Source organism: Pelodiscus sinensis, unplaced genomic scaffold (assembly GCF_049634645.1).
Source record: "Pelodiscus sinensis isolate JC-2024 unplaced genomic scaffold, ASM4963464v1 ctg192, whole genome shotgun sequence".
Lineage (NCBI taxonomy): Eukaryota > Metazoa > Chordata > Testudines > Trionychidae > Pelodiscus > Pelodiscus sinensis.
This window is the reverse complement of record NW_027465990.1, coordinates 82256-96839: the sequence shown is the minus strand read 5'-3', so window position 1 is coordinate 96839 and position 14584 is coordinate 82256. Positions and strand designations below refer to the sequence as shown.

Sequence of the window (14584 nt, the reverse complement as noted above, 5' to 3'; positions counted from 1 at the left end):
CCCAAACTGACCAGGGTCAAAAAACACATAGCAGCAAAACTTAAGGGGGGATTGACCAGCGGCCAGCTGGGTCACCTTGTGCCCCCCTCACAGCCCTGCAGCCAGGCCCCTGGTACTGAGGCTGCAGCATGGCCCACCTCTCACAGGACCAGCCCAGCAGCAAGTGGCACAGGCCTGGGCTGTCCCTCCAGTGCACTCGCCTGGGCACTGCCACCCGCTAACAGGGCCTGGATTCCAGGGGGAAGACACAAACAGCCCCACAGGAGCCCAGAGTCTCATGGGAAAACATTTATTGTTCCTGGCTCAGCAGTTTAAAAGCCTAGCTGGAGAACTGGGCCCAGGCCAGGACTTACAGGACCCTGCTCTCCTCTCACACCCCACTAACCCCCAGGCAATTCAAAGTCCAGTGGCTGCTCCAGCTGGTGCAGGTCCTGGCAGCACAGGGGCCACTAGGTCTGCAGGAACTCCGGCTGCACACGGGCCACCTTGCGGAGCTCCTTGGAGTGCGTCTTGGGGCACTGCATCTCGCACCAGCTGATCGGCACCATCTGTGCCCCTGGGGCCAAGAGCAAGTGGTCACTGCCCAGTCCCAGCGAGCACCCTCAGCCCACAGGCGCTAAGGCATGGGACTGCTGTACCCCGCCTCCCCACCCTGCAGCCCAGAAGAGAACAGAGGGGCCTGCCCACAGCAAAGGCAGCTTTGCCACAGGAGCCAGGAATCCTGGCTCCCTGTGCTCACTACCCACGGTGCTGTCAGCGCCCTGCACCGGCCCCACACACTCATTCCTCCCCCACAGCACCGGCCCCACAATGGCTCCAGCTGTTCCGGGCCTGGGGAGCCAGCCACTCACCTGCTTCGCTGTGAGCCACTACCACGCCCAGCTCATTCTCAGCAGTGCTCAGCAGGTAGTTGGACTGCATGTCCCCCAGGGAGATCTAGGCAGAGGCCAGTTAAGGGGAAAGGCTCCAGAGGAGGGCTGGGAAAGCCTGCCCCTTCCCCCCCCAGTGCTGCAGCAAAGGATACCACTTTAGCCAGGACTATGTCCCCAGGACGGAAACTCTTGTAAACTTCCACCTGGCAGGGAGCACAAGGTGCAGGTTAGTGGGAGAGCAGCCTGGCCCAGGCCCTGTCCCCTGGGCAGAGAGGACGTGGCCACTGCTGCAGAGAACCCAGCAAGCCCCATTACCTTGAGAGCAGCCCAGTAGCCACAGGCAACATAGCCCTGTGGGCGCTGACTCTGGTACCATGCAGCAGGCCCCACAAGAGGCAGCCAAGAACCCCAACCCTCCAGCTCAGCCTGTCCCAGTGAGGGGAGTGGGGTGCCCTCTGAGATGAGGGGTCAGCAAGCTCCCCTCCCAGAGGGAGCCACCTCAGGAGCTGGGGCTGAATGGGGTGAGCCATGCCTGGGGGTTTGGCCTGGGCCGCATGTGCAGGGAAGAGGGTGGCAGCCAAGCGCTGGGCAGAAACAGAAGCAGGCAGCAGCCGACTGACCTTGTCTTTCTCTGTGGCTCGAATGTCTTCTCTCCTGTAAGAAGAGACAGCGAGATCTCAGCCCGCGCCTGCTGGGCCCAGGGCCACGCTCGCCTCTCTGGAGACGCAGCCCTGGCTGCCCCATCAGGGCTTATGCAGCCGTTCCCCAGGACGCGGCCCGGCACTGGGCAGAAGGCATTAGCTTGCAGGAGCCAGTCTTAGGACAAGGGGTGAGCTGCAGGGCAGCAGAGCTGGCTCTGTTCCCCAGGCAGGGCTGGGCATACATTGGTAAAGTACAGGGGGAACCACCCTCCCCCAGACCCTGGGGATGGGCCCGTGAGGTCAGGCCTTACCGTATGGTACCTCGGAAGGTGGATTTCAGCGGCGTGGAGCCGATGTAGAGGATGCGCACCTTGGCAAAGCGGGAGTTAATGCTGCACACCTGTGGGGAGAATCTGGCATGACCCCCCAGCTAAGCATAGCTCCCCCAGGCACCCAAGTACTGGGCAGCAAGACCAGCAGGGACTGGCCCCGCCCCTGCTCCACTGTAGGGGAACTAACCTAACCACCCACCCACAGCCAGTCAGAGCCCCCCGTTCCCCTGCCCGGTGATCGACTCACTGCCACACTCCGCTCCGGGGAGAGCTTGCAACTCCCAGCCACACCCACCTGCTTCTCCCAACCAGCAGCCTATTCCCCTCCAGGCTGCCCCCGGAAGCCCCTTGGTGGAAAGCAGGAATTCGGCCTCCATGGCCTCTAGGCTGAGGGTGCCAATGCCAGCGATGGAGGGGGCACCGCGCCCCGACACTTGGTTCCCAGAGCAGAGTGGGCTGGCTGGAACTGGTGCCAGGGAGCCAAGAGGCTCCCTGCCTCTCACAGAGCCACCCCGGAGCCCGCCAGCCCCTTGCGGAGAAGCCTGGCATGAGGCAGAGAGGGGATCAGCCAGAGGTTGAGCAGCAGAGGAGGTTTGTAACCCTTTCCGGTCCTTGCACAGGCATCCGGCCTGCCCTCCCCCCACCGAACGCGGCGCTCCTGCAGCAAGAGACCCAGCAGCGGAGCCGGCCAGGCAGGCGTTTACCTTGCACGTCACAATGGCCCCCACGTCGGGCAGGAGCTGGGACTCGACGTCTCTCACCACAGACACCACCGGCAGCTGCACAGGCGTAGAGAGGAGCCCTTGGTTAGCCCTGTGCCTGGCACGGCCACCTCCCACCCCCACAGAGCCAGTGTCGGCATACCACGTCCACCAGGCCCGGCCCAGCCCGGCCAAGCACTCGTCCCTGCATGCTTCAGTTACGTGTTTAGTCATCCTCCGTCATGTGACCTACTCCCCGCTTTTCACAGGACTCAAATCTTGAATTTCAGATCAATGAGCTCTCCTGGGTGGTCTCTGGCCAGACTGCCTGTCTCTCCTGTGCCCGAAAGTGTCACCCAGAAAAACTACCAACTCTCTAGAGCTACTTTCCCCCTAGACTCGCTTCCATGGGCTCTAGCCTACCAACTCCCCGAGTTACTCAAGTCTGCCTTCTTGAATCCCACTGTCGCTCTTGGGCTGGCCTTTCCCACCATTCCTTACCTCGCCACTTCCTGTTCGCTTTCACCCAGGCTGCCTTCCACTCTCAAATTCTCAACCAGCTCCTCCCTAGTTGTCAAAATCAAACCTAGAGCAGCCTCCCACAGATGCTTTCTGCAATACACTCCAGACTCCTCTTGGATGCCCTGTGCCCTGCTGCCTTCTTTTCCCAGCCGGGGACGTAACAGTGCAACCGCTTAACCCATAAGCCTCAACCCCGCCGCTCACAAGCCTCAGCTGATCAGTTTCCGTTTCGGTTACTCGCTGGCTCCCTGGGAGGCTCCACTGTGGGTTTTCCGTATAAGTGTTATACCGCACAGCCAGCAGCACGTGACCCTGGGATCTGGAGCGGTCACATTGTTAGGTGGCTTTTGAGCTCCCTATTCCCAAGAGATGTCCTGGCCGCTGAAGTCCCCCATCACTAGGGCCCTGCAAGCCCATGGGTAGTCTCAGGCATCCACACCTGCGGATGTCAAGGCGGCTCACTTCACATCCACAGGGTGGGTCAAAACCCCTCAGCCCCTTTCTGTCCTGGCTAGGAGGCCTGCAGCAGACACCTCCCATGACATCGCCCTTCGCCTGCCCCAGAGACAGCCAGTCTGCCCGCGTCCATGGCCTCAGGCCGAGCACCCCCCCCGGCAAGCTGCACCCCCCGTGCCCAGACGCCCCCCCCCGGCAAGCTGCACCCCCCGTGCCCAGACTCCAGCGGGTCCTCCGGGGGCGGGGCACTCAGGTGGGGGCGGGGCTTGCAGGGGGCCAGCAGCAGGACGCCCCCCCTCACCTCTCCGTCCCGGCGCGTGGTGAGCAGGCCGCCGGCCAGCGCGGCGCACACGGAGCCCAGCCGGGTGTAGGTGCCGCTGCCCGGCGCCGCCTCCTGCAGCCCGCAGAGCCGCTCGCCTGGGGACAGCAAGCGTCAGCCCGGCGGGGGGGCACGAGCCGGGGGGGGGCGGTGAGGGGGGGAGGGGCGGTAAGGGGAAGGGGGCGCGAGCCGGCGGGGGGGGCAGTGAGGGGGAGGGGGGCGCGAGGGTTAAGGGGGGGTAAGGGGAGGAGGGGGCGCGAGCCGGCCGGGACGGTTAAGGGGGGGGCGGGGAGGGGGAGGGGGAGGGGCTCACCGGGCACGCAGCACCGCGCCGGCCGGGCCATGCTGCCGCTCCGCAGCTCCCCGGGAAGGAAGTTTCCCATTGGCCGGTGCTCCCACGTGACCGCTACCGCCTGCGGGGAGGGGACGCCGGCCAGCGCGGGGCGCTTCGGGAGTTGCAGTCTGGAGCGGAGAGACTACAGCTCCCGGCATGCTCCGCGGGGCGCGCCGCGCAGGCGCAGTGAGCCTCAGGTACCGGGGTGATGCCCGGCCGGCGGTGAGGGCTGGGGCCGGGGCAGATGGAGGCGGGGTGCGGGCCGGCAGGTAAGGGGGGCGGGGCGGGTATCTCGCGGAGGGGGCGGGGGTTCCGAGGGGGCGGGGCGGAGGGTTCCAGGGGGAGGGGGTGTCTCGGAGGGGGGCGGGGGATTCCAAGGGGGCGGGGCGGAGGGTTCCAAGGGGGCGGGGCGGGGGGTTCAGGGGGGAGGGGGTATCTCGCGGAGGGGGTGTCTCGGAGGGGGGCGGGGGGTTCCAGGGGGAGGGGGTATCTCGCGGAGGGGGTGTCTCGGAGGGGGGCGGGGGGGTTCCAGGGGGAGGGGGTATCTCGCGGAGGGGGTGTCTCTCGGAGGGGGGGCGGGGGGTTCCAGGGGGAGGGGGGTATCTCGCGGAGGGGGGTGTCTCGGAGGGGGACGGGGGGTTCCAGGGGGAGGGGGTATCTCGCGGAGGGGGTGTCTCGGAGGGGGACGGGGGGTTCCCAGGGGGAGGGGGTATCTCGCGGAGGGGGTGTCCTCGGAGGGGGGGCGGGGGGGGCGGGGGCTGTCTCCCTCTGTGGCCCCCAGGCAGTGACGCCCCCCTGTCCGTGCCCTCGCGGGAGGCTCTTGCTGCAGGGGGCTCTGCAGACCCCCATGTCTGTGGCCCGGCCGGGGGTTTGGGCACCTGGCTCGGCTCACGCCCCCCAGGACCAGCGGTGGGTGGGTACCTCCCCCATCCGCGGCGGAGAGGCCCCGAGCACACACTGGTCGTCCTGCAATGGACACGCTGGGGTGCAGCGCCCTCCGAGCTGCCTGCCAGGCGGGAGACACAGAGGCCTGGTTCCAGGGTGATGGGTGCATCAGAACAGCCTCGGGTAGACGAGATCCTCTGCCTGTGGGATTCCCACCCGCTGCACAGCACCACCCTTAGCCCGCACCCTGGCCTGGAGACGCCAGCCCAGCAGAGATCGGGTGCACCTGCTTTAATTCACCGCAGTATTTTCTGAAATCGGATGCCTCCCTTTTCGGTGGGGCACGTTCAAAAGACAGTGAGAACCCCCCCGCCGGCTGTGCGTGATACCCCTCCCCCCGTCAGCCTTCCCAAGTAAAACATTCGCTGAACATCCCGGCCAGAGAAAACAGAGGGAGAGCTGCCCCAGCCCCACATGCCGGGGCTGGAGGAGCCGGCCTGGGAGGGAGTATTATAGGGCCGCAGTGGGGAGAAGGGCCTAGTCTGGGGCAAGGCTGAGCGCTGCAGGAGACAGGCCTCTGAGAGGCAGGGCAGAGGCTTTGTTCGGCCAGTCCTCCCCAGAGACAGGTGCTAGTTAGGCCGAGAAGCCGGCTCCAGGGCCCCTGCTTGGGCTGCCTACTCGACACGCTGTGCTCAGCTCTGTGCCTGAGCCCTGCTGGGGGCAGCCTCTCCTCGTTGATGCTGGGTGTGCCTCAGGGAGGTGGCTCCATGCCCGGGCAGGCTCAGGTTCCTCCTCACTCCAGCTGACTGCAGGCCAGTGCGCACAGCTCAGCAGGCAGGTGAGCAGCCTGGTAGGGCCCCATGCCCACTGCCCCCTTTGGCCAGCTCATCCTGCTTCCGCCCAGGGGCTGTGCCTTGGCTTCCAGGGCCGCCCTGCACTGAATTGGACTCGGGGGTGGACAGAGATCACACCCCTGGCTGGGGCTGTGCGCAAGCAGCTCCCAGGGCCGGGTTCAGGAGGGAGGTGGGAGATGGGGTGGTGGGCTTTTAATGCCGCCTGTCCCCCCCTGCGGGCTCCCTGGCTCTGAGCGCCAGGGTCTCTGGCGACGCTGGCAGCCTGTGAGTGCCCTGAGCTCCGTCTCTGGTTTCTTCTGCGTCTGGGCCAGTGAACACCTGAGCCGGGATGGGGGCAGGGAGCAGAAGGCTCTGCGCTCCTGTGCCCCAGGAGCCGGGCTCATTCCCCTTGCTGGGCCCACCAAGGTCTCCGGCACCCCCGTCCCGACCCAGAGGGGTGGCTTGTGCCTGCCAGGGGGCACTGCCAGCAGGGCAGAGGCAGAAACCCTGCCAGAGCAGGGAGCTGAAGGCGGCCCAGCGCCACGCACGGCCGGGGAGTGAGCCTGTGAGTCTCTTCCCGCTGCTGAGCACTGGCCCAGTCCGGGGGACGCTGCCCCGGTGCGGAGGGCAGGTCCGGGTGGCGCTGAGCCGGGCTCTCTCCGCAGACGGTGCGCGGTGGGGATGAGGAGCCGCCAGCGGGCGTTCTCCGCGGTGATGCGCCTCTTTCTGAAGTGCCTGCGCGTGGGCCGGCGACGCAGGCTGAGGCTGGTGTGGCGGGTGCAGCAGCTGTGGCGCTACGGGCGCCTTTGCCTCCACTCCCTGCTCTACAACTCCTTCACCAACAGCGACGTGCTGCTCGACTCCCTCTTCGAGCCCATCTACTGGCTGGTAGACCATGTCACCCGCTGGTTTGGGGTGGTAAGTGCCTGGCGGGGGGACAGCCCTGGGCTGGCGGTGGGGGGCCTGGCGGGGGGACAGCCCTGGGCTGGCGGTGGGGGGCCTGGCGGGGGTGACAGCCCTGGGCTGGCGGTGGGGGGCCTGGCGGGGTGAGAGCCCTGGGCTGGCGGTGGGGGGCCTGGCGGGGTGAGAGCCCTGGGCTGGCGGTGGGGGTGCCTGGCGGGGTGAGAGCCCTGGGCTGGCAGTGGGGGTGCCTGGCGGGGGGACAGCCCTGGGCTGGCGGTGGGGGGCCTGGCGGGGTGACAGCCCTGGGCTGGCGGTGGGGGGCCTGGCGGGGGGACAGCCCTGGGCTGGCGGTGGGGGTGCCTGGCGGGGGGACAGCCCTGGGCTGGCGGTGGGGGGCGTGGTGGGGGGACAGCCCTGGGCTGGCGGTGGGGGGCCTGGCGGGGTGACAGCCCTGGGCTGGTGGTGGGGGGCGTGGTGGGGGGACAGCCCTGGGCTGGTGGTGGGGGTGCCTGGTGGGGGGACAGCCCTGGGCTGGCGGTGGGGGTGCCTGGTGGGGGGACAGCCCTGGGCTGGCGGTGGGGGTGCCTGGTGGGGGGACAGCCCTGGGCTGGCGGTGGGGGTGCCTGGCGGGGGGACAGGCCTGGGCTGGCGGTGGGGGGGGCCTGGCGGGGGGACAGCCCTGGGCTGGCGGTGGGGGGTGCCTGGCGGGAAGACAGCCCTGGGCTGGCGGTGGGGGGACAGCCCTGGGCTGGCGGTGGGGGGCCTGGCGGGGTGAGAGCCCTGGGCTGGCGGTGGGGGTGCCTGGCGGGGGGTGACAGCCCTGGGCTGGCGGTGGGGGTGCCTGGCAGGGGGACAGCCCTGGGCTGGCGGTGGGGGGCCTGGCGGGGGGACAGCCCTGGGCTGGCGGTGGGGGGCCTGGCGGGGGGACAGCCCTGGGCTGGCGGTGGGGGGGCCTGGCGGGGGGGACAGCCCTGGGCTGGCGGTGGGGGGCGTGGTGGGGGGACAGCCCTGGGCTGGTGGTGGGGGTGCCTGGCGGGGGGACAGCCCTGGGCTGGTGGTGGGGGTGCCTGGCGGGGGGACAGCCCTGGGCTGGTGGTGGGGGGTGCCTGGCGGGGTGACAGGCCTGGGCTGGCGGTGGGGAGCGTGGGGGGGGACAGCCCTGGGCTGGCGGTGGGGGGCCTGGCGGGGGGACAGCCCTGGGCTGGCGGTGGGGGGTGCCTGGCGGGGGTGACAGGCCTGGGCTGGCGGTGGGGAGCGTGGGGGGGGGACAGCCCTGGGCTGGCGGTGGGGGGCCTGGCGGGGGGACAGCCCTGGGCTGGTGGTGGGGGTGCCTGGCGGGGTGACAGGCCTGGGCTGGCGGTGGGGAGCGTGGGGGGGGGACAGCCCTGGGCTGGTGGTGGGGTGCCTGGCGGGGGGACAGCCCTGGGCTGGCGGTGGGGGGGGCCTGGCGGGGTGACAGGCCTGGGCTGGCGGTGGGGGGGCCTGGCGGGGGTGACAGCCCTGGGCTGGCGGTGGGGGGGCCTGGCGGGGGGACAGCCCTGGGCTGGCGGTGGGGGGCCTGGCGGGAGGAGGCCTGGCGGGAGGACAGCCCTGGGCTGGCGGTGGGGGGCCTGGCGGGGTGACAGGCCTGGGCTGGCGGTGGGGGGCCTGGCGGGAGGACAGCCCTGGGCTGGCGGTGGGGGGCCTGGCGGGGTGACAGGCCTGGGCTGGCGGTGGGGGGCGTGGCGGGCGGACAGCCCTGGGCTGGCGGTGGGGGTGCCTGGCGGGGGGACAGCCCTGGGCTGGCGGTGGGGGGGCCAGGCGGGGTGACAGGCCTGGGCTGGCGGTGGGGGGGCCTGGCGGGGTGACAGCCCTGGGCTGGCGGTGGGGGGGCCTGGTGGGGGGACAGCCCTGGGCTGGCGGGGGGGGGGGGCCTGGCGGGAGGAGGCCTGGCGGGAGGACAGCCCTGGGCTGGCGGTGGGGGGCCTGGCGGGGTGACAGGCCTGGGCTGGCGGTGGGGGGCCTGGCGGGAGGACAGCCCTGGGCTGGCGGTGGGGGGCCTGGCGGGGTGACAGGCCTGGGCTGGCGGTGGGGGCGTGGCGGGCGGACAGCCCTGGGCTGACGGTGGGGGGGTGTGGGGGGGGGACAGCCCTGGGCTGACGGTGTGGGCTGACGGTGGGGGGGACAGCCCTGGGCTGACGGTGGGGGGTATGGGGGGGACAGCCCTGGCGTGGTGGTGCTGGGAGACTGGGCAGGGGTGCTCACTGGCATGGATGGGTTCCCAGAATGCTTTGCCCAAACCTGCACCCTGCTGGGTCCTGTAGCAGAGGGGGACAAGCTGCCCCCCGGGGGTCGGTGGTGGGCTTGTGCGTGCCCAGCCCTAGGGGCTCAGCAGGGAGGGCAGGGTGTGTCCTGAGAGCTGAGGATTCCAGGGCAGGAAACGGAGGGGGGTGCTGGGGTGGGGGGCTCAGGCCCTCTCCTGTCTCCCCTGCAGGTGTTCGTGGGGCTGGTGATTGTGCTGACAAGCTCCATCGTGGCCATTGTCTACATCTGCCTGCTGCTCCCTCAGTCCTCCGAGCCTGACCCTCCGCCCGGCTGGATCTGCTGGCACCTCACCTACGGGCACTGAACCTGCTCATGATCGTCTTCCACTACTACATGGCCATCAGCACCCCGCCGGGGCATCCCCCCAGGTCAGGCCGGGGCCTGGGCAGCCAGGGGCTGTTGGGGGGATGGGCAGGATCTGCTGCAGGGTGTCCTGGCTACTCCAGGCCTGGCGAGTCTGGAAGGGGGCAGCTCCCAGCTGGGGGAGGGGCTGGGAGTGCCCAGCAGGGGGCGTTGGGGCAGTTGGGTCCTTGGTGCGTCTCCGGGAGCAGGGCTCTGGCCGAGCAGCGAGGGTGCCAGGATCCAGCGGTTGGTTCAAGCTGAGCTGCCCCGCTCCCGCTTCCCTCCCCAGGCCAAGAGCCACCCCGCGGCCGTCTCCATTTGCAGGAAATGCATCTCGCCCAAGCCTGCCCGCACGCACCACTGCAGCATCTGCAACAGGTAGGGGCTCCCCCCCCGTGCCCCTGCAGCAGTCGGGCGTTCCTCTCCCTCCTGCAGCAGATGAGCTGCTCGCACCCCCCCTGTGCTCTGCCGGCTTCTTGCTGCAGCCCCGGGGGGTGCTGGGCGGGTGCCCCCCTGGGTCTTGCTGGCTCTGGCACTCAGCCGCGCTGCTCTCCTCCTTGCAGGTGTGTGCTGAAAATGGACCATCACTGCCGTATCCTTGTGCCGTGGGGAGGCGGGGGGCAGGTGGACGGGGATGCCCAGGGCTGGGAGGGCTCATGGCCTGCTTGCTGCAGGTTGTCTCTTTAACCCGGCCCAGCCTGGCTGAATAACTGCGTGGGACATTACAACCATCGCTACTTCTTCTCCTTCTGCCTCGTCATGACCATGGGCTGCGTGTACTGCAGCATCAGCGCATGGGCCATGTTCCGAGAGGCCTACGCGGCCATTGAGGTGAGGGCAGGGGCAGGGGCTGTGCCTGTGCCGCTCTCCTGGGCACGGGGAAGGGCCGGTGCCCTGCTGGGAGACTTAACTGGCGCCTCTTTCCCATCCCTAGAGAATGAAGCTGCTCGAGGAGGAGAGACTGCAGGTGGCTGCCAACCAGGTGGGATATCCCTGTGCCCATCGCTGCCAGCTCCCAGCATGCACTGTGCCCATCGCTGCCAGCTCCCAGCATGCACCGTGCCCATCGCTGCCAGCTCCCAGCATGCACTGTGCCCATCGCTGCCAGCTCCCAGCATGCACTGTGCCCATCGCTGCCAGCCACGCCCCCGTTCTGTGGTCTGGCCAGGCCCTGTCAGCTGGCCTAACCCGCTCCCATGCCCTACCTTGCAGACCTACCAGCAGAGCCCGCCTCCTGCCTTCTCCTTCCGCCAGCGGGCCTTCCACAAGAGCATCGTCTACCTGTGGGTGCTGTGCAGGTAAGGGGCCCCGGGCGGCAGGGGCTGTGTGCAAGGGAAGGCAGGCGTTTCCCTTGGCCGAGCCCTGGGCTGCAGTGAATGCAGGTGGGCTCCGGCTCGGCCCTGCTCTCCCTGCAGCTCCGTAGCGCTGGCCCTGGGGGCCCTCACGCTGTGGCACGCTGCCCTCATCACCCGCGGGAGACCAGCATCGAGAGACACATCAACAGGAAGGAGCGGCAGCGGCTGCAGAAGAAAGGCCAAGTGAGTGCGGGCGGGGCGTGGGGCGGGTGGGGAAGGGCCGAGCTGCAGGGTGGGACTAACCGGGGCTCCCTTCCTGCAGGTGTTCAGGAACCCCTACAGCTACGGCGCCTGGCACAACTGGAGGCTGTTCCTGGGCGTAGGCACCCGCAGGTAGAGGCCCGGGGGAGACGGGGGGACTCTGGGACAGGGCTGCATGGGGGCTAGGCACGGGGGAACTACCCTGGGGGCCGGGCCTGCTGGAGCACTGGGCACTCAGCCCCCAGCCAGGGCTTCTGTTCCCTCCCCAGACACTGGATCACCCGAGTCCTGCTGCCATCTACACACCTGCCCCACGGAACGGGGCTGTGTTGGGACCCTCCTCCCTGTGGGCGGGAGCCCCGGGCACCGCTCCTGGCCATCTGACGGGCGCCGGCCGCAGAGCACGGACCCAGTGGAGCCGCGAGGGGGAAGATCCAGCTGCTGCCGGAAACCGCCCGGCTCCGTTCATGGCCCGAGTGGCTGCAGGCAGCCCATGGAGCTGGCTCCTGGCCCTGCCATGCTGCGCTCCGTAGCCGCTGTGGGGTGGGCACGCAGGGCATAGGGCTCCCGGGACACAGGCTGGCGGGGAGCCAGGCCTCGCCCCTCCTCCCCGGGGGATTTTAAATGCTAGAAATAAATCCTTTTTCAATAAAGCCTCTGGCCAGTTCCTGCTGCTCTGGCCCCGCAGCACTGGGGCTGCAGAACTCAGCCTGGCGCCCAGCCGGACACGTACTGCCTCCTCCCCCCCCCCTTCCCCCCCCCCAGCACTGGGGCTGGAGAACTCAGCCTGGCGCCCAGCCGGACACGTACTGCCGCCTCCCCCCCCTTCCCCCCCAGCACTGGGCTGGAGAACTCAGCCTGGCGCCCAGCCGGACACGTACTGCCTCTCCCCCCCCTTCCCCCCCCCCAGCACTGGGGCTGGAGAACTCAGCCTGGCGCCCCAGCCGGACACGTACTGCCGCCTCCCCCCCCTTCCCCCCCCCAGCACTGGGGCTGGAGAACTCAGCCTGGCGCCCAGCCGGACACGTACTGCCTCCCCCCCCCCCCCTCTTCCCCCCCCCCCCCCAGCACTGGGGCTGGAGATCCTCCCCCCCCCTTCCCCCCCCCCAGCACTGGGGCTGCAGAACTCAGCCTGGCGCCCAGCCGGACACGTACTGCCGCCTCCCCCCCCCTTCCCCCCCCCCAGCACTGGGGCTGGAGAACTCAGCCTGGCGCCCAGCTGGACACGTACTGCCGCCTCCCCCCCCTTCCCCCCCCCAGCACTGGGGCTGGAGAACTCAGCCTGGCGCCCAGGCCGGACACGTACTGCCGCCTCCCCCCCCTTCCCCCCCCAGCACTGGGGCTGGAGAACTCAGCCTGGCGCCCAGCCGGACACGTACTGCCGCCTCCCCCCCCTTCCCCCCCCAGCACTGGGGCTGCAGAACTCAGCCTGGCGCCCAGCCGGACACGTACTGCCGCCTCCCCCCCCTTCCCCCCCCAGCACTGGGGCTGGAGAACTCAGCCTGGCGCCCAGCCGGACACGTACTGCCCCCCCCTCCCCTTCCCCCCCCCAGCACTGGGGCTGCAGAACTCAGCCTGGCGCCCAGCCGGACACGTACTGCCCCCCCCCTCCCCTTCCCCCCCCAGCACTGGGGCTGCAGAACTCAGCCTGGCGCCCAGCCGGACACGTACTGCCTCCTCCCCCCCCTTCCCCCCCCATCCCCCCCCCCAGCACTGGGGCTGCAGAACTCAGCCTGGCGCCCAGCCGGACACGTACTGCCTCCTCCCCCCCCCATCCCCCCCCAGCACTGGGCTGCAGAACTCAGCCTGGCGCCCAGCCGGACACGTACTGCCTCCTCCCCCCCCCTTCCCCCCCCCAGCACTGGGGCTGGAGAACTCAGCCTGGCGCCCAGCCGGACACGTACTGCCTCCTCCCCCCCCTTCCCCCCCAGACTGGGGCTGCAGAACTCAGCCTGGCGCCCAGCCGGACACGTACTGCCTCCTCCCCCCCCTTCCCCCCCCCCAGCACTGGGGCTGGAGAACTCAGCCTGGCGCCCAGCCGGACACGTACTGGCCTCCTCCCCCCCCTTCCCCCCCCCAGCACTGGGGCTGCAGAACTCAGCCTGGCGCCCAGCCGGACACGTACTGCCTCCTCCCCCCCCTTCCCCCCCCATCCCCCCCCAGCACTGGGGCTGCAGAACTCAGCCTGGCGCCCAGCCGGACACGTACTGCCTCCTCCCCCCCCCTTCCCCCCCCCAGCACTGGGGCTGCAGAACTCAGCCTGGCGCCCAGCCGGACACGTACTGCCTCCCCCCCTTCCCCTCCCCAGCACTGGGGCTGCAGAACTCAGCCTGGCGCCCAGCCGGACAACGTACTGCCTCCTCCCCCCCCTTCCCCCCCCCAGCACTGGGGCTGCAGAACTCAGCCTGGCGCCCAGCCGGACACGTACTGCCTCCTCCCCCCCCCTTCCCCCCCCCAGCACTGGGCTGCAGAACTCAGCCTGGCGCCCAGCCGGACACGTACTGCCTCCTCCCCCCCCCCTTCCCCCCCCAGCACTGGGGCTGGAGAACTCAGCCTGGCGCCCAGCCGGACACGTACTGCCTCCTCCCCCCCCCCTTCCCCCCCAGCACTGGGCTGGAGAACTCAGCCTGGCGCCCAGCCGGACACGTACTGCCTCCTCCCCCCCCCTTCCCCCCCCAGCACTGGGGCTGGAGAACTCAGCCTGGCGCCCAGCCGGACACGTACTGCCTCCTCCCCCCCCCTTCCCCCCCCCAGCACTGGGGCTGGAGAACTCAGCCTGGCGCCCCAGCCGGACACGTACTGCCTCCCCCCCCTTCCCCCCCCATCCCCCCCCAGCACTGGGCTGCAGAACTCAGCCTGGCGCCCAGCCGGACACGTACTGCCTCCCCCCCCCTTCCCCCCCCCATCCCCCCCAGCACTGGGGCTGCAGAACTCAGCCTGGCGCCCAGCCGGACACGTACTGCCTCCCCCCCCTTCCCCCCCCCATCCCCCCCCAGCACTGGGGCTGCAGAACTCAGCCTGGCGCCCAGCCGGACACGTACTGCCGGCCTCCCCCCCCCTTCCCCCCCAGCACTGGGGCTGCAGAACTCAGCCTGGCGCCCAGCCGGACACGTACTGCCTCCTCCCCCCCCCTTCCCCCCCCAGCACTGGGGCTGCAGAACGCAGCCTGGCGCCCAGCCGGACACGTACTGCCTCCCCCCCCCCTTCCCCCCCCATCCCCCCCCAGCACTGGGGCTGCAGAACTCAGCCTGGTGCCCAGCCGGACAGGTACTGCCGCCTCCCCCCCCCTTCCCCCCCAGCACTGGGGCTGCAGAACTCAGCCTGGTGCCCAGCCGGACAGGTACTGCCGCCTCCCCCCCCCTTCCCCCCAGCACTGGGGCTGCAGAACTCAGCCTGGCGCCCAGCCGGACAGGTACTGCCGCCTCCCCCCCCCTTCCCCCCCAGCACTGGGGCTGCAGAACTCAGCCTGGCGCCCAGCCGGACACGTGCTGCCTCCCCCCCCCCATCCCCCCCAGCACTGGGGCTGCAGAACTCAGCCTGGTGCCCAGCCGGACACGACTGCCGCCCTCCCCCCCCCTTCCCCC

General features: G+C 70.1%; 2 protein-coding genes across 2 annotated transcripts; one reads left to right on the top strand and one right to left on the bottom strand.

The window, feature by feature from the left end:
• Positions 1-273: 273 nt before the first annotated feature.
• Positions 274-4291, bottom strand: EXOSC1 (exosome component 1). The gene is made up of 8 exons (XM_075917756.1): positions 4157-4291; positions 3826-3941; positions 2550-2624; positions 1825-1913; positions 1493-1526; positions 1025-1075; positions 852-936; positions 274-556 (listed from the first exon to the last, which is right to left on the bottom strand). Exons 1-8 carry the CDS (start codon positions 4224-4226, stop codon positions 450-452), a joined length of 627 nt encoding a protein of 208 aa, XP_075773871.1. The 5' UTR covers positions 4227-4291; the 3' UTR covers positions 274-449.
• On the top strand, positions 4195-11581 carry ZDHHC16 (zDHHC palmitoyltransferase 16). Its single transcript, XM_075917753.1, is given in 13 exon segments — positions 4195-4446; positions 6561-6813; positions 9272-9401; positions 9404-9468; positions 9731-9822; positions 10008-10036; positions 10142-10275; positions 10379-10426; positions 10657-10742; positions 10860-10918; positions 10921-10982; positions 11062-11132; positions 11270-11581. Coding segments are annotated over 13 exon segments (1257 nt in total). The 5' UTR covers positions 4195-4333; the 3' UTR covers positions 11385-11581.
• Positions 11582-14584: the final 3003 nt, after the last annotated feature.